Source organism: Crotalus tigris, unplaced genomic scaffold (genome assembly GCF_016545835.1).
Source record: "Crotalus tigris isolate CLP2741 ecotype Arizona unplaced genomic scaffold, ASM1654583v1 scf7180000018831.1652172, whole genome shotgun sequence".
Classification (NCBI taxonomy): Eukaryota; Metazoa; Chordata; class Lepidosauria; order Squamata; family Viperidae; genus Crotalus; species Crotalus tigris.
In genome coordinates this window covers 1,544,321-1,571,673 of record NW_024097221.1, presented here as the reverse complement: position 1 = coordinate 1,571,673, position 27,353 = coordinate 1,544,321, and the positions used below count along the sequence as shown (strand labels likewise).

At 37.4% G+C, this 27,353-nt stretch overlaps 2 protein-coding genes across 6 annotated transcripts in view; one reads left to right on the top strand and one right to left on the bottom strand.

Moving 5' to 3' along the window:
• PDHX (pyruvate dehydrogenase complex component X) overlaps positions 1-3,172 on the bottom strand; it is a 44,656-nt gene extending 41,484 nt beyond the window's left edge. For both annotated transcript variants that reach the window (XM_039356877.1, XM_039356878.1), the window contains exon 1: positions 2,993-3,172. In XM_039356877.1, coding sequence (XP_039212811.1) covers positions 2,993-3,134 — 142 coding nt within the window. In that variant the 5' untranslated portion in view covers positions 3,135-3,172. The remainder of the gene's footprint in view (positions 1-2,992) is intronic.
• A 1,048-nt stretch (positions 3,173-4,220) lies between these two features.
• Positions 4,221-26,744, top strand: LOC120314114 (APAF1 interacting protein). Of its 4 annotated transcripts, none has more exons than XM_039356873.1 (8): positions 4,221-4,371; positions 12,562-12,662; positions 16,156-16,204; positions 19,213-19,330; positions 20,972-21,107; positions 23,774-23,815; positions 24,674-24,841; positions 25,528-26,744. In XM_039356873.1, exons 1-8 carry the CDS (start codon positions 4,312-4,314, stop codon positions 25,625-25,627), a joined length of 774 nt encoding a protein of 257 aa, XP_039212807.1. In that variant the 5' UTR covers positions 4,221-4,311; the 3' UTR covers positions 25,628-26,744. The 4 variants fall into 4 exon arrangements, with proteins under 4 accessions (XP_039212807.1, XP_039212806.1, XP_039212809.1 ...); XM_039356872.1 differs by having other exon boundaries at positions 16,132-16,204; XM_039356875.1 differs by lacking the exon at positions 23,774-23,815 and having other exon boundaries at positions 16,132-16,204.
• The last annotated feature ends 609 nt before the right edge of the window (positions 26,745-27,353 follow it).

Below are 27,353 nucleotides of genomic sequence, written 5' to 3'. Positions count from 1 at the left end.
CTCTTTCTAGAGCAGTGCTTCTCAACGTTTGTGTGACGGCGACCCCGTCACACAAACGTGCTGTGCATGCGCGGCGTGGCGTGCATGCGTGGCGCCACCCCCCCGTGCGCGGCGCGCATGCGCGGCGGCGTCCCCTGAGGGGGAGAAATGGCGGATCGCCTTGTTTGGCGACCCCCGAGAAATGGTCGATCGACCCCAAATGGGGTCGCGACCCATAGGTTGAGAACCGCTGTTCTAGAGTCTCAACATCTTCTTTACATCGTGGTGACCAAAACTGGATGCAGTATTCCAAGTGTGGCCTTACCAAGGCATTGAAGAGTGGTATTAATACTTCACGTGATCTTGATTCTATCCCTCTGTTAATGCAGCCTAGCACTGTGTTGGCCTTTTTGGCAGCTGCAGCACACTGCTGGCTCATATTTAGGTGATTGTCTACTAGGACTCCGAGGTCCCTCTCACAGTTACTACTATTGAGCATGGTGCCACCTATGCTGTACTTGTGCATTTGGTTTTTCTTGCCTAAATGTAGATCCTTGCTTTTTTCACCATTGAATTTCATTTTGTTAGTTAGTGCCCAGTGTTCAAGTCTGTCCAGATCCTTCTGTATCTTAAGCCTGTCTTCTGGAGTGTTGGCTATTCCTGCCAGCTTGGTGTCGTCTGCAAATTTGATGAGTTCCCCATCTATCCCTTCATCCAAATCGTTGATGAAGATGTTGAAGAGTACTGGGCCCAGAACAGAGCCCTGGGGCACCCCACTATACACTTCCCTCCATATAGATGCAATTCCATTGAGGACCACTCGCTGAGTACGGCCGATCAGCCAGCTATGGATCCATCTGGTGGTGATTCTGTCTACCCCACATTTTTCTATCTTATCAAGTAGTAGGTTGTGATCTACTTTATCATATGTGTGTGTGTGTGTGTGTGTCTGTGTGTGTACACACGTTAATATAATATATATTAATATACATAATATAACAATGTTAAAAGTTTATAATCTTGTGGGACTGCATTATTAGTTGTCCTGGACCGTTGGTTGGATACATCTATTTTAGCCTTTATGCACACTATACACTATCATTCCAGGAATTTTAAGGAGCAAAATCTGATAATTGCAAAACAACACATTTTTCCTTGGAACCAAATTAGGGCAGGTAATTTAGATGTTTATATTGATCCTTTATTTAATGCTTAACTGCTTAGACTAGAGGTCTTCAAACTTGGCCCTTTTATGATTTTGGACTTCAACTCCCAGAATTCCTCAGCCAGCATGCCTGGCTGAGGAATTCTGGGAGTTGAAGTCCACAAGTCATAAAAGGGCCAAGTTTGAAGACCCATGGCTTAGACCAGTGTTTCCCAAACTTGACAATTTTAAGGCATGAGGACTTCAACTCCCAGAATTCCACAGCCAGCGTTGCTGGCTGTGGAATTCTGGGAGTTGAAGTCCTCATGTCTTAAAATTGTCAAGTTTGGGAAACACTGGCTTAGACTATCATCAATGAAAGACTCAATACTGATTAAAATCTGTAGCTCCCCATTTCCTCTGCTTCAACTTTCCCTGCAAGCTTCCTCACTGACTTTCTGGGGAAAGTGGCAAAGATTATAAATGGCAATCACATTTACCAAGGCACTTGGTAACTGTGAGCCAGCTGCCAACTACCCCAAATGTGAGCCAGCTGCCAATTACCCCAAAAGCCATCATATGACCACAGTGATGGAGGATGATGTTTTATAATGTGAGCCAGCTGCCAACTACCCCAAAAGCCATCATATGACCATAGTGATGGAGGATGATGTTTTATAATGGCTGCAAGTCATTTTCAAAGTTGTTGTAACTGAATGGTTGTTAAATACGTGATTGTATGTTGAAGATTACCTATGGTTCACTTTAAAACAAAATCTGTATGTGAATTTATTAAAAAGTGATATACTAATTAAATATATTTGCATACACAGAGAGATTGGCTCACATATGTAAGACTATTAAATCCTCACTTTAGAATGTATCTGGAAATAAACCTGAATCATAATCAGATATACTTCCTGTTAATTATCTGCCACTTTATCTTTTTAGACTGAGGAATACAAATATTCTAAATATGAATCAACAATATACAATATTGTGTTCTTATTAAATCTAAGATATATGCATGAAGAGTACTGAAAGTATGAAATATGACTACTATAAATACAGGTTGTCCTTGACTTACCACTACAATGGACCCCAAAATTTCTGTTAAGTGAGACATTTGTTAAGTGATTTTTTCCCCATTTTACGATCTCTCTTGCCACATTTGTTAACTTAATCACTGCAGTTGTTAAATTAAATTTGTTTGTCAGAAGGTTGCAAAAAGTGATTATACAACCCGCAGGACACTGCAACCATCATAAATGTGAATCAGTTACCAAGTGTCTGAATTTCGATCATGTGACTGGGGAAGCTGCAATGGTTGTAAGTGTGAAAAATAGTCGTAAGTCACATACAACCTACACAATTAACTCTTTGAAAATATATTCTAGAATAGATGAAAATGTAAAATACACTTAGACATTTCATTTCACAAAAGACAGTCGGCCCACTTTTGGGATCCCTGATTTAACTCTAATATAAGTAGTTCTCCTCCCCTCTCTCTGGCCTATATTATATTAGGAAGCCAATTTCTGAAATTACTTCGTTAATTCTGAAAAGAAACCTTCCAGAGACGGAAAGAAATAGATCTACATTAACAGAAAGCCTAAAGGTCATTCAGCCGCCTCAGCCACTCGCAAGATCCTTCTCTATACCACAGAACCAAATCAATACTAATTCAGCTTTCAGCTCCACATCCTGGCTATTTGGCCCAGCGTCCTATTCTTGCTATTTTCTTGAAACCGCTACCCCATAGAAGCACAGCCCCATCCCTGCTGTTTTCACCGGTTTACCAAGCCGAACCCCAGGTTTAACAACAAATGATTAAAAGAGCAATTTCCCTGGGAACAGTCAGGCACTCACCCAAGGTTTCCGGGGTCGTGTGTAGGAATTTGCAGCCCACCGCCTGGGACAAGGTACCGAGGGGGGCTCGTATTAAATTCCTGCCCAGCAAGCGATTGATCGTCCCTCTGCAGCGGTGGATCAGCCACAAGGAGGCTGCCATCTTCCCCCTTTCCCTCCCCTTCCGAGGCCAGGCTGTCTATGGCATTGCCTGAAAAAAGTATTCCCACCACAGCAAGGTGTCTTTTCTGCCTGAATTCGCTCACCAACTCGATAGCCGTACACCAGCCTCCCGCTCTCCGAAGTAATTTGTACTTTTAAAGCGCAATTTGCCTTAAACAGAAAGCCGATTCCATTTGTTTACGGTGATTGCTATGAAAAAATGAGGAAGAAACATTCTGGCTTTAGTCGATTTCTTTCAGTACATCTTTTATATTTCAAGAGTTTTTTAAAATATGAGATATGAGCACAACCTCAACCAATTTCTTTTGTATGTGCATCGGGCCACAGTTCACCTCCTCCCAGTAAAATAAAACTGTATATAATAGCATCTCTTATATTGATTTCTATATTGCATATCAACAGAATAGCAAACACTGAAGGAAATCATGAAGAACTTCAAATGTTACTTGTCTGATAGGTTCGATCTAAACACTTGTTGCAGAATAAAATTTCCTTTAAAAGTCCATTTGGTTATTCAGAACACACTACTAGATAAAGAGAATGGTAATTTACCCGTGTTTAATGCAGAGTCTGACACCAGTAATCTTAGTTTTAACATGGCTTTGGTCGGAGGAAAGGAAGAAAAACAGTTTTGAAATAAATAAAAGGAAAGATCACTTGATATGTTCAGGAGGAAAACACAAGCGACCCAGCCACTTATAAAATAGACTATTATTATTCTAGTCAGATAGCTGGATAGCTCTCTGACTAGAATAGCTCGTTACCTAGCATGTAATCCGGTTGTAAAAACCTCATCCATCCCCTCACAATCTAACCAAATCAAAGAGGGACCTGGAAAATTAAGGCACAGTCATGGGCTAGGCATGGGTGCTAAAAAAAGTTATCTTTGCATCACAGCATTTGGAGTCATGTTTGCAACTGTGCGTCTCTTCTTGGCCGTGCGCCCTTTTTCATTGACACAGTAGGTAACGGTGCAACGCATCAAATCCATGAACCCTCAACCAAAGGCTCGTACTCCCGAACCTGCATTGCTCTTTGCGCCGCGACTTTTCGAGATACGCGAGGAGGCTCCTCCCCGCGCCGGAGTCGGAAGGGCCCGTGTCTTTCTCCGAAAGGAGCAGTTCCGGCCCTAAGAAGATTCTAGTGGTTGTAGCGCTATGACGGAGCCCTTTGGGGACTGCGCTTCTCCGTACAAGAACGGCTTCGAGGAAGCAAAGGTAACGGGGTGCGCTCAGCAGAATCACCCGATTCAGTTGTCACCCACAAAAGGCGAGTGAGAGAAAGAACGCGCTTGTAACCTAAGGTTGTGAGCATGTGTCATTGCTCGCTTGGGTGTCCAGGTCGAGTTTGAGAATTGACTTTATGGCACATAATAAAAATTCGACATTGCTACAAAAAAGCTTCCCTTTATTTATAGTAGAAATAGTATCAGTTAAAAGCCAAAAACCTAACAGGGAAGCATTTTTTGCTGGTTGAGTTTCTGCCTCTAGATACATTTATTTAAATTTAATGTGTCAGGAAGAATTAATGCACTTTGTTAGTAACTATAGGAAGATGCCACATTGGTGCTTGGATACCGTACTGAAGTGAGAATGGACTATAGAGTTGACTTTTCTGATGTGACATCCAATTTTTGGATTTACTATTAGGTAAGATTAATGCAGCAGATAGAGTAGAGTCATGGGATCTCTGATGTTAATCATGAGCCCAATAGTATTCCACCAAGTGCAAAGTTTGATCTCACCATTTTCCTTTTTAAAAAAATAAATTTTATTAAAAATATTTACAAAGCACATAAAAATTAACACAAACTAAAAAAGTATAAAAGATCAGAGGTTGAGCCTGAGAAAAATCTTTCAATTTCTTCTGCAGCAAGATTACATTTACAAAATTAACTCTTATTGTATAATTACAAAGGGAAAAAAGCTCACTTTTTCTATTATCCAGTTTTTTCCTAATCACGTCCACAAATCAAAGTACACTTTTTTTCTAGTTTCTTGCAAAAAGTCTATAATTGGTTTCCAGTCAATCATAAATGTAAATGTTGTTTTTTCTCCAAGGAAAGAAATTAATTTTACCAACCCTACAAACTTTTTCATCAACCATTACTCCATTGTGCTTAGTGTCAAACCATTCCACTTTTGAGCATGTACTGTAGATGATACTTTCCCAATCATTGTTTTTCAGACCAAACTACCTTGTTGTTGTTGTTAACTGCGAAGTCGCATCCGACCCACCGCGACCCCATGGACAACGCTCCTCCAGGTCCTCCTGTCCACCACCATCTTCTGGAGTCCATTTAAGTTCTCACCTACTGCTTCAGTGACTCCATCCAGCCATCTCATTCTCTGTCGTCCCCTTCTTCTATTGCCCTCAATCTTTCCCAGCATTAGGCCCTTCTCCAGTGAGTCCTTCCTTCTCATTAGGTGGCCAAAGTATTTGAGTTTCAACTTCAGGATCTGGCCTTCTAAAGAGCAGTCGGGGTTGATCTCTTCTAGGACTGACCGGTTTGAACGCCTTGCAGTCCAAGGGACTCGCAGGAGTCTTCTCCAGCACCATAGTTCAAAGGCCTCAATTCTTTGCGCTCAGCCTTTCTTATGGTCCAACTTTCACAGCCATACATTGCAACTGGGAAAACCATGGCCTGGACTATACGCACTTTTGTTGGCAGGGTGATGTCTCTGCTTTTTAGTATGCTGTCTAGATTTGCCATAGCTTTCCTCCCCAGGAGCAAGCGTCTTTTAATTTCTTGGCTGCAGTCCCCATCTGAGGTGATCTTGGAGCCCAGAAAAATAAAATCTGTCACTACCTCCATTTCTTCCCCATCTATTTGCCAGGAATTGAGAGGGCCGGATGCCATGATTTTGGTTTTCTTAATGTTGAGTTTCAAGCCAACTTTTGCACTCTCCTTCTTCACCCGCATCAAGAGGCTCTTTAGTTCCTCTTCACTTTCTGCCATTAGAGTGGTATCATCTGCATATCTTAGGTTGTTGATATTTCTCCCGGCAATCTTAATTCCAATTTTTGATTCATCTAGCCCGGCCTTTCTCATGATGTGCTCTGCATATAAGTTAAATAGGCAGGGCGACAGTATACAGCCTTGCCGGACTCCTTTTCCAATTTTTAACCAATCAGTGGTTCCGTGTCCAGTTCTCACTGTTGCTTCTTGACCCGCATATAAGTTTCTCAAGAAACAAATGAGATGGTCTGGTACTCCCATCTCTTTAAGAACTTGCCACAATTTGTTGTGATCCACACAATCAAAGGCTTTTGCATAGTCAATGAAGCAGAAGTAGATGTTTTTCTGGAACTCCCTAGCTTTCTCCATGATCCAGCGTATGTTGGCAATTTGATCTCTAGTTCCTCTGCCTCTTCGAAATCCTGCCTGTACTTCTGGTAGTTCTCGATCCACATACTGCTGGAGTCTAGCCTTGTAGGATTTTAAGCATAACTTTACTAGCATGTGAAATGAGTGCAATGGTGTGATAGTTTGAACATTCTTTGGCATTGCCTTTCTTTGGAATTGGAATGTAAACTGACCTTTTCCAATCCTGTGGCCACTGTTGAGTTTTCCAAATTTGCTGGCAAATTGAGTGTAGCACTTTTACTGCATCGTCTTTTAAGATTTTGAATAGCTCAGCTGGAATACTGTCACCTCCACTAGCTTTGTTGTTGCTCAGATTTTCTAAGGCCCATTTCACGTCACATTCTAGGATGTCTGGTTCGAGGTCAGTGACCATCTCATTGTGGTTATCTGGGACGTTAAGCTCATTGTTGTATAGTTCTTCTGTGTAGTTTTGCCATCTCTTCTTAATCTCTTCTGCCTCTGTTAGGTCCCTGCCATTTTGGTCCTTTATCATGCCCATCTTTGCATGAAACATTCCTTTCATATCTCCAATTTTCTTGAAGAGATCTCTGGTCCTCCCTATTCTGTTGTTTTCTTCTATTTCTTTGCACTGTTCATTTATGAAGGCATTGTTATCTCTTCTAGCTATTCTCTGGAATTCTGCATTCAATTGGGTGTATCTTTCTCTTTCTCCTTTGCCTTTCGCTTCCCTTCTTTCCTCAGCTATTTGCAAAGCTTCCTCAGACAGCCATTTTGCTTTCTTGCATTTCTTTTTCTTTGGGATGGTTTTAGTTGCTACCTCTTGTACAATGTTGCGAACTTCCATCCATAGTTCTTCATGCACTCTGTCTATCAGATCTAATTCCTTAAATCTATTTGTCACCTCTACTGTATATTCATTAGGAATATGATTTAGTTCATACCTGAGTGGCCTAGTGCTTTTCCCTACTTTTTTTTAATTTAAGCCTTAATTTTGCAACGAGAAGCTCATGATCTTAGCCACAGTCAGCTCCTGGTCTTGTTTTTACTGACTATATAGAGCTTCTCCATCTTTGGCTGCAGAACACATAGTCAATCTGATTTCTATGTTGACCGTCTGGTGATGTCTATGTGTAGAGTCGTCTCTTGGGATGTTGGAAAAGAGTGTTTGTTATAACCATCGTATTCTCTTGACAAAATTCTATCAACCTGTGCCCTGATTCATTTTGTACTCCAAGGCCAAACTTGCCTGTTATTCCGGTTATCTTCTGGCTTCCTACCTTAGCATTCCAATCCCCCATGATGATAAGGACATCATTTTTTGGTGTTAATTCTATAAGGTGCTGTAGGCCTTCATAGAACCGGTCAATTTCATCCTCTTCAGCACCAGTGGTTGGGGCATAGATTTGGACTACTGTGATATTGAATGGTTTGCCTTGGATTCGAATTGAGATCATTCTGTCATTTTGGGGATTGTATCCCAGTATTGCTTTTCCTATTCTTTTATTGACTATGAAGGCTACTCCATTTCTTCTGAGGGATTCTTGCCCCAGTAGTATACCTGATGGTCATCTGAGTTAAATTCACCCATTCCTGTCCATTTTAGTTCGCTGATTCCTAAGATGTCGATGTTCAGTCTTGTCATCTCTTTTTTGACTACGTCGAGCTTGCCTTGATTCATGGATCTTACATTCCAGGTTCCTATGGAGAAAAAATCTTTACAGCATCGGACTTTTCTTTCACCACCAGATATATCCACAGCTGAGCGTCCTTTCGGCTTTGGCCCAGTCGCTTCATTCTTTCTGGCGCTACTAGTACTGGCCCTCTGCTCTTCCCCAGTAGCATATTGGACACCTTTCGACCTGAGGGGCTCATCTTCCAACTACCTTGTAGGACTGTAGTAATCGGGGGAAAAATAAGAAGAAAGAGCACCTTGTCTGCTACCTTGAGGTCGTTAATGAAAAGCCGGATATAAATCTATGACCAAAAACTAGCATGTAGTTGACAATATATATATATATATATATATATATATATATATATATATATGAGGTCAACTTCTGATCACTTCTGATCATTTCAAAGACCCAGCCATGCAGTTTTCTTGGTAGCCATTGCCTTCTTCAGGATATTTTTCAAGTTTCCACTCTAACTTATAGCCCAGATATTCCTTGTCTCCTATTAAAGTACTAATCATGTCTAACTCCGTTTAGTTTCCAAGCCAGATAAGATTGTCCAGATGATGCCACATGTTAAGATAGGGAGTACACCAAACTGCAGTATAAGTTCTAAAATAAAATTAACACAGGTTTTTTTTTAAAAAAGGACCTACCAAAGCAATGGGGGAAGGGGTTGACAACAGAAAATCTCAACTCTGCCTATATTAATTTCATATCTTCTCTCTGACCCACTGTAGCCATCCCCATGCCAAATTCAATAATTGTCTAGGTTCTTACATGAGGCCCACTCAATCTTTTCCAGTTTGACCATTTTTACTCCCAAATTTCACATCTATGCTTGTGGAGAAGGAGAAGAGTCCTGTGACATGGAATTCAACAATCTTAATAGTGCCCAGGTTTGACTGGTATATGTGTGTCATACTAAACCATTCTGTGCTTCTCTTGTTTGATTTGTATGAAACTAGTCAATGTTGCTTTACTCAACAAACTCTGGTTTATAAAATAATGGCAGAAATACCTGTAAACATAGCCATTTTGTTTTAAAACTTCTGGTTTGAAGTTTATTCAATAAAACCAAGAAATCAAAACAAATCTCAACTTTGTGGCATTATAATGAAGCAAGTCTGAGGCCGGAGAAGGAAAACTTGTTTTATTCCTGATTTTCAAGTCTATAAATTACTCCAATGGAGAGTCCTTGGTTTGCCCTTTGCACTAAACAAGGTATAGAAAAACCTTTCTCAATTTGGTTTTTCTTGTTTTACAAGACTTGCTTAGCAGGAATTATCAATTTGTAAAAAAGAATTCTTCACAATCCTCATATACAGTCACTTTATAGAGTGAGATTGGTGGCATATAAATTTAATTTAAATTATGTGACATGGAAATCAGGAGAATATAACTCTCAGTTCCCTCCTTTTTGTGCGAAAACATAGTTTGCTATTGGTCTGAAGTATAATCTGTCAATTTACATCTAAACTAGAATTGCAAGCTTTGATCAGATTGACCTGGTTAGGACTTTCTATAATTTGCTGCACAAGGAGAAAACTGTTGTAGCAAAGGTCAATCCAACTATGTTAGCAAATTATTAGTTTCACGTGAATGAAAAAGTAATAGCCAGTGTAGAGGAAAAATGAGAACATATGCTCAATATTCATGGAACACTAAATTAAAGATGGCCAAGTTTAGTGGCTGTTAGCTGTGCTTAACACTTTTGGGAAGATTTTTATATGAACTCACTATCACACAAGTGCAGCTTTAAAGATAAGAAAACATCTAATATATATATTTAAAGTGGAATAAGTATTGGCTACTTGCTACTTGGGATAACATTTGTTGGTGTTCCCAGAGGAGTAACTCCACTTGTACAGTTTAATTTTTGTGAATGAGCTATTAAAAATCTCCAAGAAAAAACATTTGATTACTAGTCGGGGGGGGAGAGAATTCTGGGGAAAAATTAATAAACAATTTAATAGAAAACAGCTTGCATTCTTCACTCTTAACTTTGAATCTGGGAAATCTGGTGATACTATATTAGAGAAATGTACACACAGGAAAGACCGTAAAATGTATCTTGTCAGAGACATAAATTGTTTGAATATTAGTGAGACTATGGAAAGCAACATAATTAAAAAAAAGATATTGCATAAATATTCCAGAAAGCATTGTATTACTTACATAAATCTATCTCAGGGAATTATGTATTGATAACATGTTTGATCCAAGATTCTTTTATAATTTAGGAGAGAATTCAACTTATCTCGAGAAAGCTATCTTTCATACACAAGACACCCACTATTTAGTGTGAGATTAGAAAGAATATGTGAGTCAATTTGGTATAGTGATTAAGGCATCAGACTAGAAACTGGAAGATTGTGAGCTGAAGTCCCACCTTAATCGCAAAACCATTTGAGTAATCTTGGACCAATCACTTTCAGGCTTAAGAAAGTGGCAATGACAAACCCTTGCCAAGAAAAGTATAGGGTCTTTTCCAAGCAGTTTCCAATAATTAATCAGAATTGAATGGGGGAAAAAAAGAGTCTACAAGAGAAGTTCATGAACTACAACTCAGATTTACCTGCATTCTTTTTAAAAAAGATATAGTTCGCAGCCCTTTATTTTAATTTAATAGGAAACACAATAAATATCTAACCTTTCTTAGAAATGCAGTTAAAGAAAGTTGGGAATGTTTTTTCGCAATGTGTTTTAGCCCCATGGCTTAATAGAAATTTTATAAATCCTTGGTGAATCCTTTCACAAATGTCTGGCATTACTTCCAAATGTAACATAAGCTGCAGCTTATCTTGAAAGATACTGAATGAGAAAAACCTTTCAGCTTATGGAAGTAGGTTTAATATTTTGCAACAGTACATGTATAAAGGCTAGATTATATATAGCAATATGAACAATTACAAAGCACATTTATTTCTATAACTATAGAAATAAAAGATCCATATTAGTGATGAAGAGCTTGTACAAAGCTACATTCTGTCAATGTCCTTTCGCATTAATTGTTCTGGGATTGTTAATTTTTTATCTGTTGAAATGTTGTAAGTGAAAGGTGTCAAACTGCAGATGTTAGTGATAATTTTAGGGAAAACTCCATTTAAAAGCCATTTTAAGGTATATGCTGACAGTTTTACTCAAACAAATGAAATGAGTTTGAGAAACGTAATTTGTTTTTTTAATCTGAAAAAGGAAGTGTTTCTTTTCTAAGAAAATTTATGGCTATCCAATCATAATGAAATATTTAAAGCGAGACATCTGTTTGCATCTTAAGAAAGTATATTCAAAACCTCTCCCAAATAACTTGTCAAGACCCGAAGGAGACAGTGCACCCTGGTCTTACTGGACCTCTCAGCGGCTTTTAATACCATTAGCATCTAGATCAGTGTTTCTCAACCTTGACAATTTTAAGGCATGTGGACTTCAACTCCCAGAATTCCACAGCCAGCATTGCTGGCTGTGGAATTCTGGGAGTTGAAGTCCACATGCCTTAAAATTGTCAAGGTTGAGAAACACTGATCTAGATAAAGCTGCTGGGAGAGGTCATCCCACAGTTTCAGTTGCCATGTCACCAATACGTGGATGATACCCAATTGTAAATTGCTATGTGAGTTATGAGGAAGATATTGTCAATGTCTTTTCCTGGAGCCTTGGAAGCTGTCAGGGTCTGGATACAAGAGAATACTCTGAAATTGCATCCTAGTAAGTATGAGCTATTGTAGATTCGTTAAGGTTCTCAGTCATCAGTAGAGTTGTTGTTTGCGGAGTAAGCAGTAGCCATCAGAGAACAGGCTCACAATTTGGAGGTCCTCCTGGATTCCTGGCATCGCCTGGAATAGCAGGTAGAAACCAAATCAGAGAGACCTATAACCAGTTTTAGTTGGTGCATTAAGTTGCAAACTTAGCGTGTAGGAGGATCTAGCTAGAGTAATTCATGCCATTATCGCTATCTGTAAAGAGAAAAAGAGATGATGCTGAGAGACACGTGAAAGAGTTATAGGAATGTAATTTGAGTAAACTTCCCGGAGAAGACCTAGTTCTCCCAAAGATAAAGGGAGGGAGAGAAGAGGGACATTCAAATTTGCAAGTTTCTGTTACTATAGATTTATAATAAAAGTAGTAATTGATCTATATTATAACAGTGGATTCTTAATATGATCTACTTTACAGGGCAAATATACTTTGTAGAGTCAGTGTTGTCTCCCAATAACCATTTGTTAATTTATTTTATTTATATAGCTGCTCATTTCAATTACATGATTCTGGGGGTGCTCGTAGATTTTCTACAGGATATATAAATACTGTAATGCATATCTTTAATCCAAATAATCAACTAACCACTGCAGACGTATTTTAAAAAAATATATTAAATGACCAGATATTTTTTGTTTCTCCTGTAGGAAAATGTGCACCCAAGGAATTTGATTCCAGAGCTTTGTCGGCAATTTTATCATTTAGGATGGGTTACAGGAACTGGTGGTGGAATCAGCATGAAACATGGGTAAATAATATGAGAAGTTTTAAAATTGTTTTAACTCATGCCAATTTTGACAAATGATAGTTTTTGAAAAATAAAACATGACACATATTAAGGTGCATGACTCTCTTCAGGCAACTCAAAACTAAGTAGATATTATTTATCTCCTGATGTAGGAGAAAACTACATACAGTTTAATAACTCAAAAATGTTGTGGAATATGATAAAGATTTTACAGTACTTGTGATGTTTAAATAATTCAAATTCTTTTAGCATAACTCACAAATCTATTGATTGACCATAGAACACAGAATAGACAATTCTGAGTAGGGACATCTCTTTAGTATTTTTTAAAATACTAAATACTAAAATACTAAATACTAAAATACTAAATACCCCTTGCCAGATTCCCAGAAGGAAATTCTGAGAAGAAGTTTCTCTGTGATAAATTTTTATAAATAATAACATAACATAAAATAAAATATTCAATAGGGAAGTTGGCAAGAAGTTGGAAGTCATTCCTATTCCTACTGCTTTTTTGCCCACCTATTCTCATTCTTTTTTCTCTGTTTAGGTGAGAAAATATTTCTGAAATTTTGATCCAACAGCGCGTGGATTGTCTAATTAGATAAGCCCAGTCATTCAATCTGATGAAATAGGAGATCCCCTTTTTCCCCAACATAATGGAAGTTTGGAAATCTCTCCCAAAATGGGGAAAAAAAATCTCAGGCATAATGCCATAACGTCTTTTAAAAATTCAAATTCCATTCTTGCTGATTAAACTGTATGATTGTATACACATTTTGTTTAATCTGTATACAGGTATACTCTCCCAAATGTTATCAATCTGAAACTGCTTTACTGGTAGCTTGGAAATTTCCAGGAAATCATTTCTAGTTGAAAGAAACCGTTTCAGTACTTTAATTTGTGGGTTATTAGCTCCACGTAGTGGTAATGAAAGGAAAATCATGTAGTCTGTCTATATAAAATAACTTCCTAATTGCAAGTTCTGTTCCTTCAGATGAAATTGTTCTAACCTGTTTATTCCAACATGTTTTCAATCTCAATCTTAGGAACAAGAAAGATTTATTGGTTCATGATAAAAGAAATGTTTATTCATATACTGAAAGAGAATCCTTAGGTAAAAACACAGGGGATATAAACCCTGTCGTGTCTCTTTTTACCCCAGATCTTTGATTCACATACTCAAACCTAACCTCATCATGGATTTTTTTTAATGAAAAAGTCATAGAAAAATAATGTTTTGTTAATTAAGTGAATACTGAACTCTGCTTCAAATGATAGTAAAGATCTTCTGTCCCTTTGATGTCATGATCCTCTCTGAGGAGTGGCCTTGCCGACTTTTGAGGGCTAGGAGCTAGAATGTATCAGAAAAAGCAGGGAAGAACCCACAGTTTTCCGCTACTGATGTTCCTGTATCCCCAGATTCCAATCAGGATTTTATCAAGCACTCTTTAAATCTAATAGTGGGTCCAGACCACTAAGGTTGAAAATGTAGAAGCACAAGACTTAGGGAAAGCCTTACTGGCTATCATTATCAATTTTGTACAAAAAAACTTTTCAGATAACTTAATTGTTAGATTTTGGGTGTTAGCGATAGCATTTAGATTTATATACCGCTTCTTAGTGCCTTACAGCCCTAAGTGGTTTACAGAGTCAGCATATTGCCCCCCAACAATTTGGGTCCTCATTTTATCGACCTCAGAAGGAATAAAGGCTAAGTCAACTTTGAGCCGGTGAGAATTGAACTGCTGGCAATTGGCAGAATTAGCCTGCAATACTACATTCTAACCTCAGCGCCACCACAGCTCTTAAAAGTATTCCTAATAGAAATGTTTTTACTATTTTCAAGATGTTTTTTGCTGAGCAAAAATAGCTATTTACATGTTCCACTTCAGAGTAAAAAAAATTTAGTTACATAATATATTCATGGATTTATTTTTCTCAATAATTTCAAACAGTAGATGGAAAGTAATATTTTTGTGCATATGCAGGTTTATATCTTAGAATACCACATATTGTCCTTTCTAGTTATAAGGGGTTTTAAAAGGTGTTCAGTATTATTATAGTTCTGTTTGTATCGGTTGCTCATATATATCTGATGAAACTGTTTTTATAAACTGTCTGGTAGGAAAATTATAAAATCATTTTTTGTCCAAGGAAGAGAAATACTTTTTCATTTTTCCATCAACTGTGATCTGCCATTACATCCAGATGTTATACATACCAAAGCCCAAAAAATGTAATGGGTTAGAACAGGCATGTCAAACTCATGCCGTCACGTGACGTCACACGACGTCTCGGAGCTTTTTCTCCATTGCCGGCAATGGGGTGGGCGCGATTTTAGGATGACGCGTCCAGCCCGTGGGCCGGCAGTTTGACATGCCTGTGTTAGAACAAGCATATTGCCATGAGTCACTTGGAGAATGTGTTAGCATTAACAAACAAATGGTTAATTTCTTAACATTCCCAATAGCTGTCCTGCAGGCTTCTTTTGCTGTCTGCAAATATTTTACAGATTAGTGATCCAATGAGATCTGGCTCATGAAGATAGAATCTCTGCCACTTCTTTCTGATGTAAAAATAATGCTAACTTTGCCTTCAAATAGTAGAAAATCTGGTTTTACCTGACTAATTAACCACTAGGTGTCCCTGTTCTGCATGGTTCCAGAAGTAATGATGATTAAAATAGTAGTTCTTAAACGAGTTCATTTTATCCTGTCCCACAGATTTTATATAGAGATGTGTGAAATATTTTTTCCTTTTAGCCGTAATTACTAGCCAGGAAGCTTTGTTTGCAGGACCGTGTAGCTTCTTTTAATTAAGTTGATTTGTGCCTCTACAATAACCGCATGTATTTTTCATTGATGCAGTTTAAAGTGACAAATATTTATGAAGCTTGTTCTATATAATCGCATTGATTGTACTGGTGAGACAAAATGTCAGGAATTATACATGTAGCTTCATTGCATTAATGCTGACTGTTCTCGAATTAGCCAAACCTGTGATAGTTTGTTAAGTACAGTTGCCAAAATGTAGTAGCAGAAGCAAGTATTGTATAGGTAGTTCTCAACTTATGACCACAATTGAGCCCAAAATTTCTGTTGTTAGGTGAGGCATTTGTTAAATGATTGTTGCCCCATTTTACGACCTTTCTTGCCACAGTTGTTAACTGAATCACTGCAGGTATTACATTAGTGACACAGTTATTAAGTGAATCCGGCTTCCCCATTGACTTTGCTTGTCATGATTCTGGGACACCACAACTGTCATAAATATGAGTCAGTTTCCAAGCATCTGAATTTTGATCATGTGACATGGGGATGCTGAAATGGTTGTGTGAAATATGGTCACGAGTCACTTTCTCCAATGCCGCTGTAACTTTGAACAGTCACTAAATGAACTGTGGTATATTCTGTTATGTCTGTAAATGAAGTTTTGTTTTCCTGTTGCCTTTTGCCTACAATTACAGTTCTGATTTTTCTTTCCCGGCCAGCAATGGAATATATATTGCTCCGTCTGGTGTCCAAAAAGAAAGAATACAGGTAAATATGAGTAGTATTTTTATCTGGATTGTAGCCTTGAAAATAAATCCACAACCCATCCATACTTATTCATGAGAAAGTCTTCCTGAGTTTTTTCTAGAGGAACACATATGGGATTGTTACCGCATGTGTTTTAAAAAATAATTTTCATTTTTGTTATTTGTTTCCTCTGGACTGTGTGAGATTTTATGGTCAAATTCTAGGAGGCATTATGAATGAGAGGGGCAGCAAAAGTGAAGTATGCTATAGTAATCTTTTCTTTTTGCATACCATCTAATTTGGACATTTTATTAATAAGTAGAAGGAAGTCCCTTCCTATAAGATGGTCAAAAGACAATCACTTTGACAGGATATGGCAGGAAGCTTTTTAGAAGTCATAAAAGGAAGTCGCATTCTTATATCTCTATTATTTTATATTCCTATATGAAAAAATCAGAGACTAGTTAAGTGTGCCTTTATAATTATAATTATTTAGGAATTACCAGTGAAGAAATGTATGGATTGGCTTAGATCAGGGGTAGTCAATCTTGGCTCTTTTATGACTCGTGGACTTCAATTCCCAGAATTAGCTGGCTCAGGAATTCTGGGAGTTGAAGTCCACGAGTCATAAAAGAGCCAAGGTTGACTACCCCTGGCTTAGATGATGTCATTTTTTCGAGGTAGACCAGACTAGAAAAACCAATGCCGTATACCGAAGGTCACTTCTATTTGTACTGTAGATCAATAGAAACATAATCTTGCAAGTCTGAATGTGCTTCCTTCTCCTTCCCTTTATCTTCCAGTAAACTAGGGAGGGGCTCACTTGAGACATTTACTTTCTTTCTTTTCTTGACCTGGGCTCAGGCCCCTTTTATCTAACAATTGCCTTGATAACGGCTCTTCCTCCTGTCCTTCAAAGGATTCTCTTGGCTCTCTACAGATGCCCTGCTCTTAGGTTATCGGGGGTAACAATAACACAAGAACCTCCATCTCTGCATCAGCCTTCCATTAGGACTGGTTGAAGATGAATCAAAAGGATCTAGTAAGGAAGGAGTGTTTTCCAGTAGCAATGCTATAAGAGCTCCTCTGTGTAAACATTTGCATGGGGAGAAATCTAAGGCAGGTTGGGTACCTGCACAACTCCAGCTGGCCCATTCTCATACCCTCCTGCTCCATTCATCCATAGGGATGTATGTCTACCTCTCTCCTGCCCATCCACCCCAAGTGGAGATCCCTGGCTTCTTCTGTCCATGACTTCTGCCATGACCTCTGGGTTGCTGGAGAGGACCACTGCTAGTCCTTATTGGGGCAACAACTCAGCTAGTCAATAAGAGTGAAGAACATATTCTACCATTCCTCTGCTTCTCCTTCCGCCAAGTAGTATCTGGGCAGGGGAGAGTAGCAGGCAACACAAAGGGGGAAGAGCTTTCTCTCCTACTCCTTGCTCCTCCACTAAAGTGACTTCTTCATAGGGAACTTGTTTTCAAGGTATGACAAAAGGATCACATCCAGGGTAGCAGTTTCCAACTTCCCTCCATATGTGGGCAAGAGCAAATATAGATTATTTATTTTAGTTTTTGGCTTTGAGGAAAATCAAAGTGTTTACTATCGACAAACGCTTCCTCTCAATTCAGAAGGTAAGTGAAAAAAGGTTTCCCTTTTATAATTCTAGATTAATGCTGCCAGCATTTTTTAAACAATGAAAAATACTAGTCCTGAATGAGAAACACTTTAAAGCAGACATGTCAAACTTGCGATGTCACGTGACGTCGCGCAACGTATCGGGACGGTTTTGCCATTGCCGGCAATGGGGTGGGTGCGGCTTCCGGATGATGCGTCCAGCCCACGGGCTGGCAGTTTGACACCCCTGCTTTAAAGCATTATACTGCAATGAATCACTGGAATTTAAATTAAATGCTTTGCAAATTTGAAAAGTTATATTTCACACATTTTATGATACTATTATAAAAAGCAGCATTAATAGTTAGAACTAACTTACGGCCTCTAAGATTGCATTAATCTTCATCAATATTAATGCACATTTTCTGATTTAAGACTAGAATATTATCCCAATTTATTTGGGTGTAAGTTCCACTGAATTAAATGGATTTGATTACATTGTGCATGTTTAAATAGAGCTGTGTTTGTTTATTCATTTGAATGTGCCAGATTTAGAAGATGGATTGTGGATAATTGCAGTCTCAGTTTTCATTTGTTTGTTTAATCTTTTCAAGGAGAAATGTTTGAAAACTGATCACCAAGGCTGTGATGGTTGCAAATACTAGTGCTTAATAACGTCAGCCCATTAAAATCAAGCAAGTGCGTTGGGTATAAAGTAGAATAATTAAATTTACAATCAGCTCTCTTACTTAAATGTAATCTTAGTGACGTCAGTGCCACTTCCCGTTATACTGTGAGGTGTATCAGTGTTGCATCTGTATTGCATTGAAGTGGGGAGAAGCAATCTTCCAAGTGTTATCAAAGCTTCTAAAACCATAAAACATTATACTATGTGCAAGAATAGTTTTAAAACCATAAAACGTCATACAGTGTACAAAAATAACATGATTAGATGTCTTGCTAGGTTCTCTGTTCAGAAGGGTTTCACTTCATTTTGCCTTTGAAGGGAAAATACATTTTTAAAGACCTGTAAAACACTGCAGATATAGGAAGAGCAGAGGTTCTGACAGCACAAGCATTAGCCAGTGAGTGCTGCTTATAGCCAGCTTCTCCTGCACAGTAGAAAAACCAGTTTCTATTGAGCTTGATCCTGCAGAGGATATTTTTGGACTGTCTGTAATATAGTGTGTTCTTGCATAGGTGCTTGGCTGCCTCACTAAGGTACATGTACTCAGAATCCCAGTAAATTGAATCGATTGTATCAACATGCCTTTGTTCTAGTAGTTTCTCAGTTTGAAATAACATTGCCCCAAATTAGATTTCCACGATTTGTCAATTTTTTCTGAAGTATTTTTGTTGTTGTTATTGAAAAGGGACGATTATCCCAGCTGGCTGTTCTTTCATTATAGCCTGAAGACATGTTTGTGTGTGATATCGAAGAAAAAGACATCAGTGGCCCTCCGTCCTACAAGAAACTCAAGAAGAGCCAATGTACACCTCTGTTCATGAATGCTTATATCATGAGAGGTAGGGCCTAAATATCCTTGGAGGTCACTGCCATTGATAATATAGTGATTTTTGTCTGCAATGTGACTGGAAGGTGGATGATTATGATGATTTAGAAGCCACCCGACTCCCAGCAATTCTGGATGATTACAAATGATTGCAAACCTGAAAAACAAGACAATGAAAACTGGGAAACAAAAGAAGGATAACGATGACAGGAATAACAAATTGGGTAGAAACAAAACAACCTAGGTTAAAAGGATCTTTCATTCATCCTCAGCCAAGTCCTGGGTGGAGATATATTACAGTACAATCCTTTCTTCTTCTTCTTCTTTTTTCCAAAAAAGAAAAAGTAGGAAAAGGCATGAAGTGTGGCTTCTGGAATTATTTGCAATCCTTTAATAATAGCAAACATGGCCAGGAGGGAGGGGACCCCAGAAATTGGCAATACTCTGAGTCATTGGCCTCTCCCACAGCAGGTGTTTTGTTTTTTTTCTGGATTTTTGTTTCCCTCTACAACCTCCAGGTTGATTCACCCCATTTTTTAACTCTATTTTCTTCTACCACTTTCTCACTCCAGACCAAATTTGGTCCCCTTCTATTCATTTTTTTTAGAATTATTGAGCTGATGTAGAGAAAGAGCCTTAAGCCAGTTTATATAATTGAAGGATGCAGTTCGTTCCTGAGGGTTTTATTTTAACCTCCCAGTCTAGCCTATAGGCCTGAGCATCCTTGACAGATCCCAGTAATTGGAACAGATTGCAAAACTACAGCAAATTCATTGACAATAGCTCTATTTTATGAGTAGCATGTTTACAGTTCCAATGGAATTTTTATTGTAGTCATTACTTTTGTCTGATGTAATAAATTTTAAAAATAACCAATTAATGTGTATGCTTTGTAAGTTAGCAGCTGATCTATAAGTCTCCCTGTTAATTGGAGTAAAAAAGAAACAGGAGGAAAATGAAAGTTGGAAAGATGTGCAAAGAAAAGTCTTCCTATGCTTCTTGTAATTCATGCCTTATATTCAGAATAGGTAGGTTTTAAATGTTTACCCTGGAATAGAGGATGGGCTTGAATAAAATACCCTTCCTGAAATAGAGCATGAGGCTAAATTAAAAAATCCAAATAGAAGGAGATTTGGATTTTTTAAAGATGTCATCTGTGAGAAGTCAGTGAGTCTTCCAATTTTCCCACACCGAGATAAATTATAGAGAATTATAATAAGAGAAAATTACATCCATCCCTATATTCTCAGACATCCAAGTTATAAAGACAGGAAATTATGAATATTGAAACAATTCTACGTCTAGTCTGTTGGTGGCAGCAACCCAGTGTTAAAAGTGTTTGGGAAGAAATTTGTTTAAGACTATTACGATAGGCACTAGTGATGCAGACATACTTTCCTTGAATAATCATGATTTGAATAGATCTGACAATAAGTACTGTCTTGCATTCTGTAAAGATGCATTGAGATCAGTAACTTCCATAATGTGCAGTCAGTATTACAGTCCTTACTGTATTACAGATGTTTTGGTAGGTCTCAAGTTGAGGTGGGTTTATATATAAGCCATTTGTGAATCAAAGTACATAAAATGTGCCAAATTTGAGAACAAATACTGAATTTTTGAATCATATCGTCTTTAAAAAATATTGTTTTAGGAGCCGGAGCAGTGATTCATACTCATTCCAAAGCTGCTGTAATGGCCACACTTTTGTATCCAGGAAAAGAGTTTAAAATCACTCATCAGGAGATGATAAAAGGAATCAAGAAATGTACTACAGGGGGATATTTCAGGTAATTTACATTAATAAATAACATTGGAGTGATATTGAGTACTCCCTCATACATGCAGTTTTTTTTTCAAGTCAGTTTTTGTCTTTTGAAATAAAACAATAGAATCCTTAAAGACATTATCACATTATGCATTGGATAAAGGGATCTATGACCCACCAAAGCTTCTGCGATAATTGCTAGTCTTTGATGTGCTAGAAAAACTTCTATAATTTTTGTGTTCAACTTTTATTCCAAACCCCCAGAATCTAAAACAGGTCCCCAATCTCCGGTCTGTCGACCAATACCGGGCTGCAGCATGCCAACAACTGGTCCGCACAAACAAGCAAAGCTCCATCTGTGAAATGTAGGCAACACACAAAATCACGCACCCTCTGATCCCTAGAAAAATCTCTCTCCACAGAACTGGTCCCTGGTGCCCAAAAGTTTGGGGACCTCTGATCTAAAATAAATCCATTGCAATCATGTACTCCCAATTATGTGAATACCCAGAAACCTTTTCCAGAAACGTTAAGACAAGCTTGTTCTCCTGTTCTTTGTAAATTTATCTTGATAGATAGAAGAACTGTTTATATTTACAATACTTTAGGCTCAAAATCCCATCCCCCCCCCTCTGTTGGAATAGCCAGTCAACAAAAGAAATAACTTTTAAGATGACAACAAATCTCCTTTATTTTGTGTTTCATAAAAAAAATGGGTAATCACTTAGTTCTTTGGAAAATTGGAGAAGGTATGAAGAATAAAATGAGAAGGGGAAAATATTTTATCAGCAGGAAGGTTAAACTACCTAGCAATGTCACCCATTATAAAATATTATTTAGTCTAACAGTCACTGTTATGCTTTAACTATTCATTATAAAGCAAGTTTTAATTTTGTGAAGATTATGCCACCTAACAATTCCAGTAATGAATCTGCATTTTTGCATGATGAATTTGAGAGAGAAAACAAGTGTCTGACTTCAGTGAAACTTATCTCAAGTCCCTAAGTAAAAATGGCTTAGACATTTTAGTGGATTGATATTATCAACATAATATTCTAAAAATCTCAGCTATGAACAAGATTCAGCAAATTACTCACTGGAATTTGCACAATGAATAATAAGGTGAGATTATCCTGGCACTGTTCACCCCAATTTAATTCAAATTGGCAGACTACTACCTATATACACCATACTTATTTGATTGTACGATAATATATCATGACAATAAATAAAAAATGCTGCAGCTTCTCTTATACTGAGATATGCTAACGTTTTATCTAGAAAGCTTAAGTTTGGAACATAGAATTGTAGACACCCTGAAGAATACAGCAGTATGAGAGGAGATGTTTCCACATGTCCTCCATGAAACTGGAGATGTGTTGTAACAACTACCAATTGGGTAATGCTGTAAACATGTATCATCATTATTATTTCTACTTAAAAACTAGCTACCAAGTTTACAGAGGGTGCTCTTAATTCAGGACTCCAAAGTTAGTAGGAAAATATGGAATTGTTTTTTAGCAATATGCAGATAGATATGTAATTTTATAATAGGAATCTGACTTTTGATCAATGTTCTCTCTGCTGCTTGCCTAATGGATAATAATACTAGGCTTTTAGAGCCCCAGGTATAGATAAAGTGACTAAATTATTCTGGATACTGGTCAACACTGTTGAAGGCAAGGAGATGGCACAAATAAAGCAGAAGACTGGAACAGAGGCAGAAGTATGAAACAGTTGCTACTGTTATTTCTGTTTAGCAGAATACCAGGCTTGGGTTAAGATGTTTAAAGATCATAATCCACAGTCATTCAGATAGCAACCAGATAAATATGCCATTACTGATGTTCAGCCTTTCCACAGGGAAGGTAATAAGAAGAGATCAGGGCTAGAATATTTATTTGCATTCCTTAAACATAATTAAGCTATTGCCAGATTTCATAACAGTTGAATAGGACTAAGCGTATCTACCTAGGAAGAGCCACTGAACTCAGTACAGCTTACTACCAAGTAAACATGTACTAACCTTCATTTGCTTTGCAACCCAGGACAAATTTCTGTTGATATGTTTCTTTATTTCGCAAAGAAAGAAGCCATCCCCAAACTAGTTTTCTCCAGGCCCCAAGGATATCCTCCAACTATCACATGGAATAAACCATATTAAAGAGATCTATTCCCAGTAAAGCCATGGTCTGCAAATACGTTTCTAAGAATAAGAGCTATTCAGTCTGAAGTTGAAGAGTTGAATGCAGTGTAAACATGGATGGGTTTGCTGAAACTAGCACAAATTGCTTTCTACCACTTCCCGAAAACAGCCTGCTCTTATATATTTACTTTAATTTCCTTCCTATATCCCATCTCTGCCTGATATTTTTCCTGAATTGGTAGAGCTGTGTATGTTGTATCTTGTACAATGTAAAAGAAGACTTTTACTTTTTACATTTAAGCTCATCTTCGTTTTGGGTAAATATAAGTAGTAACAAATAGTAACAAGTGATTCAGTACATTTTGCTACTTTTTGAAAACAAGAATACAATCAACTGTTGGTAAGAAAAGTGTAATATCTTTCATTGTTATATCTAAGATAAATTACACATCATCTTATAGTTGGCATTATCCAGTCAAAATTAGACTGTCAATATCTTTGAAACCACTGATGGTATAATCTGGTTTTTTTTTTCAATCAAGATCCAAGCAAACACCGCTGAGTTCAATCAGATTTCTTTCTAGGTAATTTTGTCACTGTTATCTTAACCCTTGTTTGGATTGTGCCCACTGAATGTATGTTCCCAATTACTTTTCCCCTATGCGGTGATCAACATCTTGAAATAGGTGAGAAAACAATGTTTTAAAATAAGTCTTTAAAGATTCTCATTGTGAACAAGCTGTAATGCTTATTACATTTTTGCTCATTTACTTCCTTTGTCAGAATTAAATAGGCAGTTGTATATTTGATTATGTTTTTTTTATGATAGCATGGTACAGCAGTTATCTTTGTTGTAATGCTTTCATAGATTCTTAGTTTTAAAATGGAGGGGATGTTATTGCTTGCTTTAATTGTTGGCCACATTGGATATAGAACAGAACAGAGCAGAGCAGAACAGAACAGAACAGAACAGAACAGAACAGAACAGAACAGAATAGAATAGAATAGAATAGAATAGAATAGAATAGAATAGAATAGGAGAGTTAGAAGGGACCTTGGAGGTCCTAGTCCAATCCCTTGCTCAGGCAAGAAACCCTATACCATTTCAGACAAATGGTTGTCCAATAACTTTTTAAAAACTTCCAGTGTTGGAGCATTCACAACTTCTGGAGGCAGGTTGTTCCACAGATTAATTGTTTTACTGTCAGGACATTTCTTCTTACTTCTAGGTTGCTTCTCTCCTTGATTAGTTTCCATCTGTTGCTTCTTGTCCTGCCCTCAGGTGCTTTAGAGAATAGCTTGACTCCCTCTTCTTTAAAGAGAAAACATGGACATAAATGTTTTAAACAAATTGAACAAGCAATGCAATGATAACTAGGCTTGAGAGGCTAAAGTGATATAGGACCATGTTATTCATGTCAATGCAACCTCATTTTTTTCAGATATGATGACATGTTAGTAGTCCCTATTGTTGAGAATACACCTGAAGAGAAGGACTTGAAGGAGAGAATGGCACATGCAATGAACACATATCCGGACACTTGTGCCGTGCTGGTCAGGCGTCATGGTGTTTATGTTTGGGGTGAAACTTGGGAAAAAGCCAAGACAATGTGAGTAGAACGAGGAAATAAACGAATATATTGGTGGGCCTATCTCTTCCAGAACTTGTTAATACAGTTTCTTAAGATTTAAGTATAGCTAGATTGTGTTTGCTTCTATTTCACCTGATTTTTCTGTTTTTCTGTTTGAAAATTGGGAATTATTCCAATTACCAAGTGTAAAAATATTCTCTACTATACCATTCTATGTTTACAGTTGTTTTATAAATACTTGCAGCGCTTCTATTAGTATAACAACAGCAAAGTTTTAAAAAGATTTTTGAATGGTGATATATAGTATATATGTTTACCAATTATGTAAACATATTTACATAATATTCTGGTACCTCAGAATTCCTCCATAGTGAGAAATATTTTTAAATTGTTATTATTACCAAGATAATATTATATTCACCTTAACAAAATGTTAGGGGTTTTTTTCCCCCCTCAGGTACGTTATTTTACAGGGGAAAGGTTGTCTTAGTTTAGTTGAGAGTAGGGTATTTGAGATAGACATGGTGGTTTTTTTCCCCCCGGTCTGTATCAATCTTAAATTCAGAATTGTTTTCATTTTCTGTGAATGTAGTATTGTACATTGTGAAAACTTTCATTTAGTTTTATTTCTGCTGTAATAGTAAATTAGTTGATTTATATTTACACACCACCTTTATTTATTTTTCCCTTTATATATTCTTCAGGTGTGAATGTTACGACTACCTTTTTGACATTGCAGTACAAATGAAACAACATGGAATTGATCCTTCTGTAATTCCCAGCGGAGAAAATGGAATTGTTTAGTAACTTTTTCCCTAAAAACTACCTTTCAGTACAGTATTATTGGATTTCTAGGACGTGTCTGATTATTAAACACTAACCATCCAACATTGTTTATTAAGAGTGTGAAGAATACCCACCTTAATTTCTATTCCTCGTTGTAAATATTGAATTATACAATTCTCCTTTACCTCTCAAGTTATGTAATAATTTTTTGTTTTAGGATCTTCTCTGTAATTCATATTCTAGCGTTTAACAATATATCATTAAAACATGGTGGCCTTATAACTTTTAAATTCAGGATTTCTTTTTTTCTTTTTCTTTTTTTACAGAAGAAACACATCATGATATCCAGCAGGCGAAATATTCAAAACTATTTCATATATGTTTTGAAAGACTACCCTGAATAGAAGTATGCCAAAATAATACATTAGCTTTTACTTTTGAAAAATGACACTTTAAGAAAGTGAGCAGATTTCTCCTACGTGCTGTTTTCTTTGGATAATTCAAAATACATGTCAACGCAGAAATCAGTCCAAAATTTTAGGTATTTGAAAAATAATGAAAGCTGCCTGGAAAAAAAATAATATGCAGAAATGAATGGTGTGTTTATTTTATCAAAATGTTTTAGAACAGTGGTCCTTAACCTGTGGGTCGGGACCCTATTTGGGGTCGAACGACCATTTCATGGGGGTCGCCAAATAGAGTCTAATTCTATTGGCTTTCAAAAGCCAATAGGAATTGTCCAGGCTGTCTCTGCCCTGCTGAGCCCGCCAAAAGTCCCATTCTGCAAACAGTAATGCACCAGTTGAGTAGTCCTCGACTTACGACCGATTGGGGGTTGCGGCATTAAAAAGGTTGAGAACCACTGTTTTAGAAGGTGCCAATCTATTTAATAACATTATAAAAGTTACATATGTCATAACAAGAAGTAAAATGGGAATATATTGCTGTAATTTGCACTTCAACGTTACTTGCTCTGTGGGGATGAGATGGATGCCAGGCACAAAGTTTGAAAGGCAGACGTTTGTGAAGATGACTAGTAACAAAAGAGTTGAATTTTGCCATAGATGAAATGATATCAAAATTATTTATTAAAATGACCTCCAGACAAATATTAAAATACTATTTAAATGCAAAATGATACGAGCCACTTATCCCTGCCATTAAAATACATAACACTATGTGCAATAGAAAGAACAGAAGACTTCTTTGGCCCTGATGACACTTTATGCAAACGCAGCCTAGTATTAACTAAATATTTATTTGTCAATTACATACACAATCTCTTACAGAAATAAAAACAAGTAATGCTGAAAAGAGAACTGTACGTTCCAATTGTAGGAACATTTGATACACAGAGATGATTTTATGTTGACTTTAGTTACTGACATTAACTTCAACACAGTTCCATAATCACTAAAAAGGAAGTACAGGGAAAGCTGCATGAAGCCTCCAATAGAGCAATGTTCAGATTTTACCATACCGTGAAAAATAAAGATCATGTGCACAGATACAGAATAGGGTTATCGCTGGTTTCGTAATGGCAGTTTGGAAAAGTAATTGATTGGAAACTACTATGAGTTAACAGGGTGGATTGTCTACAAAATAGGCATATGTCATTTCAGGATACATGAATGGAAGTTAATGACACTTCAAGGGAGTAATCATGCCATCTTAATTCTGCTTTGAGCAGACCCCACCCCAAGTAGTGTTGTCCAGCTCTCGACACTGAATTTGAAAGAGTCAG

Coding starts and splice junctions, on each gene's coding strand:
- LOC120314114 (XM_039356872.1), top strand. CDS start 4,312: ATGACGGAGCCCTTTGGGGACTGCGCTTCTCCGTACAAGAACGGCTTC. Junction 16,205..19,212: donor TCCAAAAAGAAAGAATACAG/GTAAATATGAGT, acceptor CTTTCATTATAG/CCTGAAGACATGTTTGTGTG. Junction 21,108..23,773: donor ACTACAGGGGGATATTTCAG/GTAATTTACATT, acceptor TTTTCAATCAAG/ATCCAAGCAAACACCGCTGA.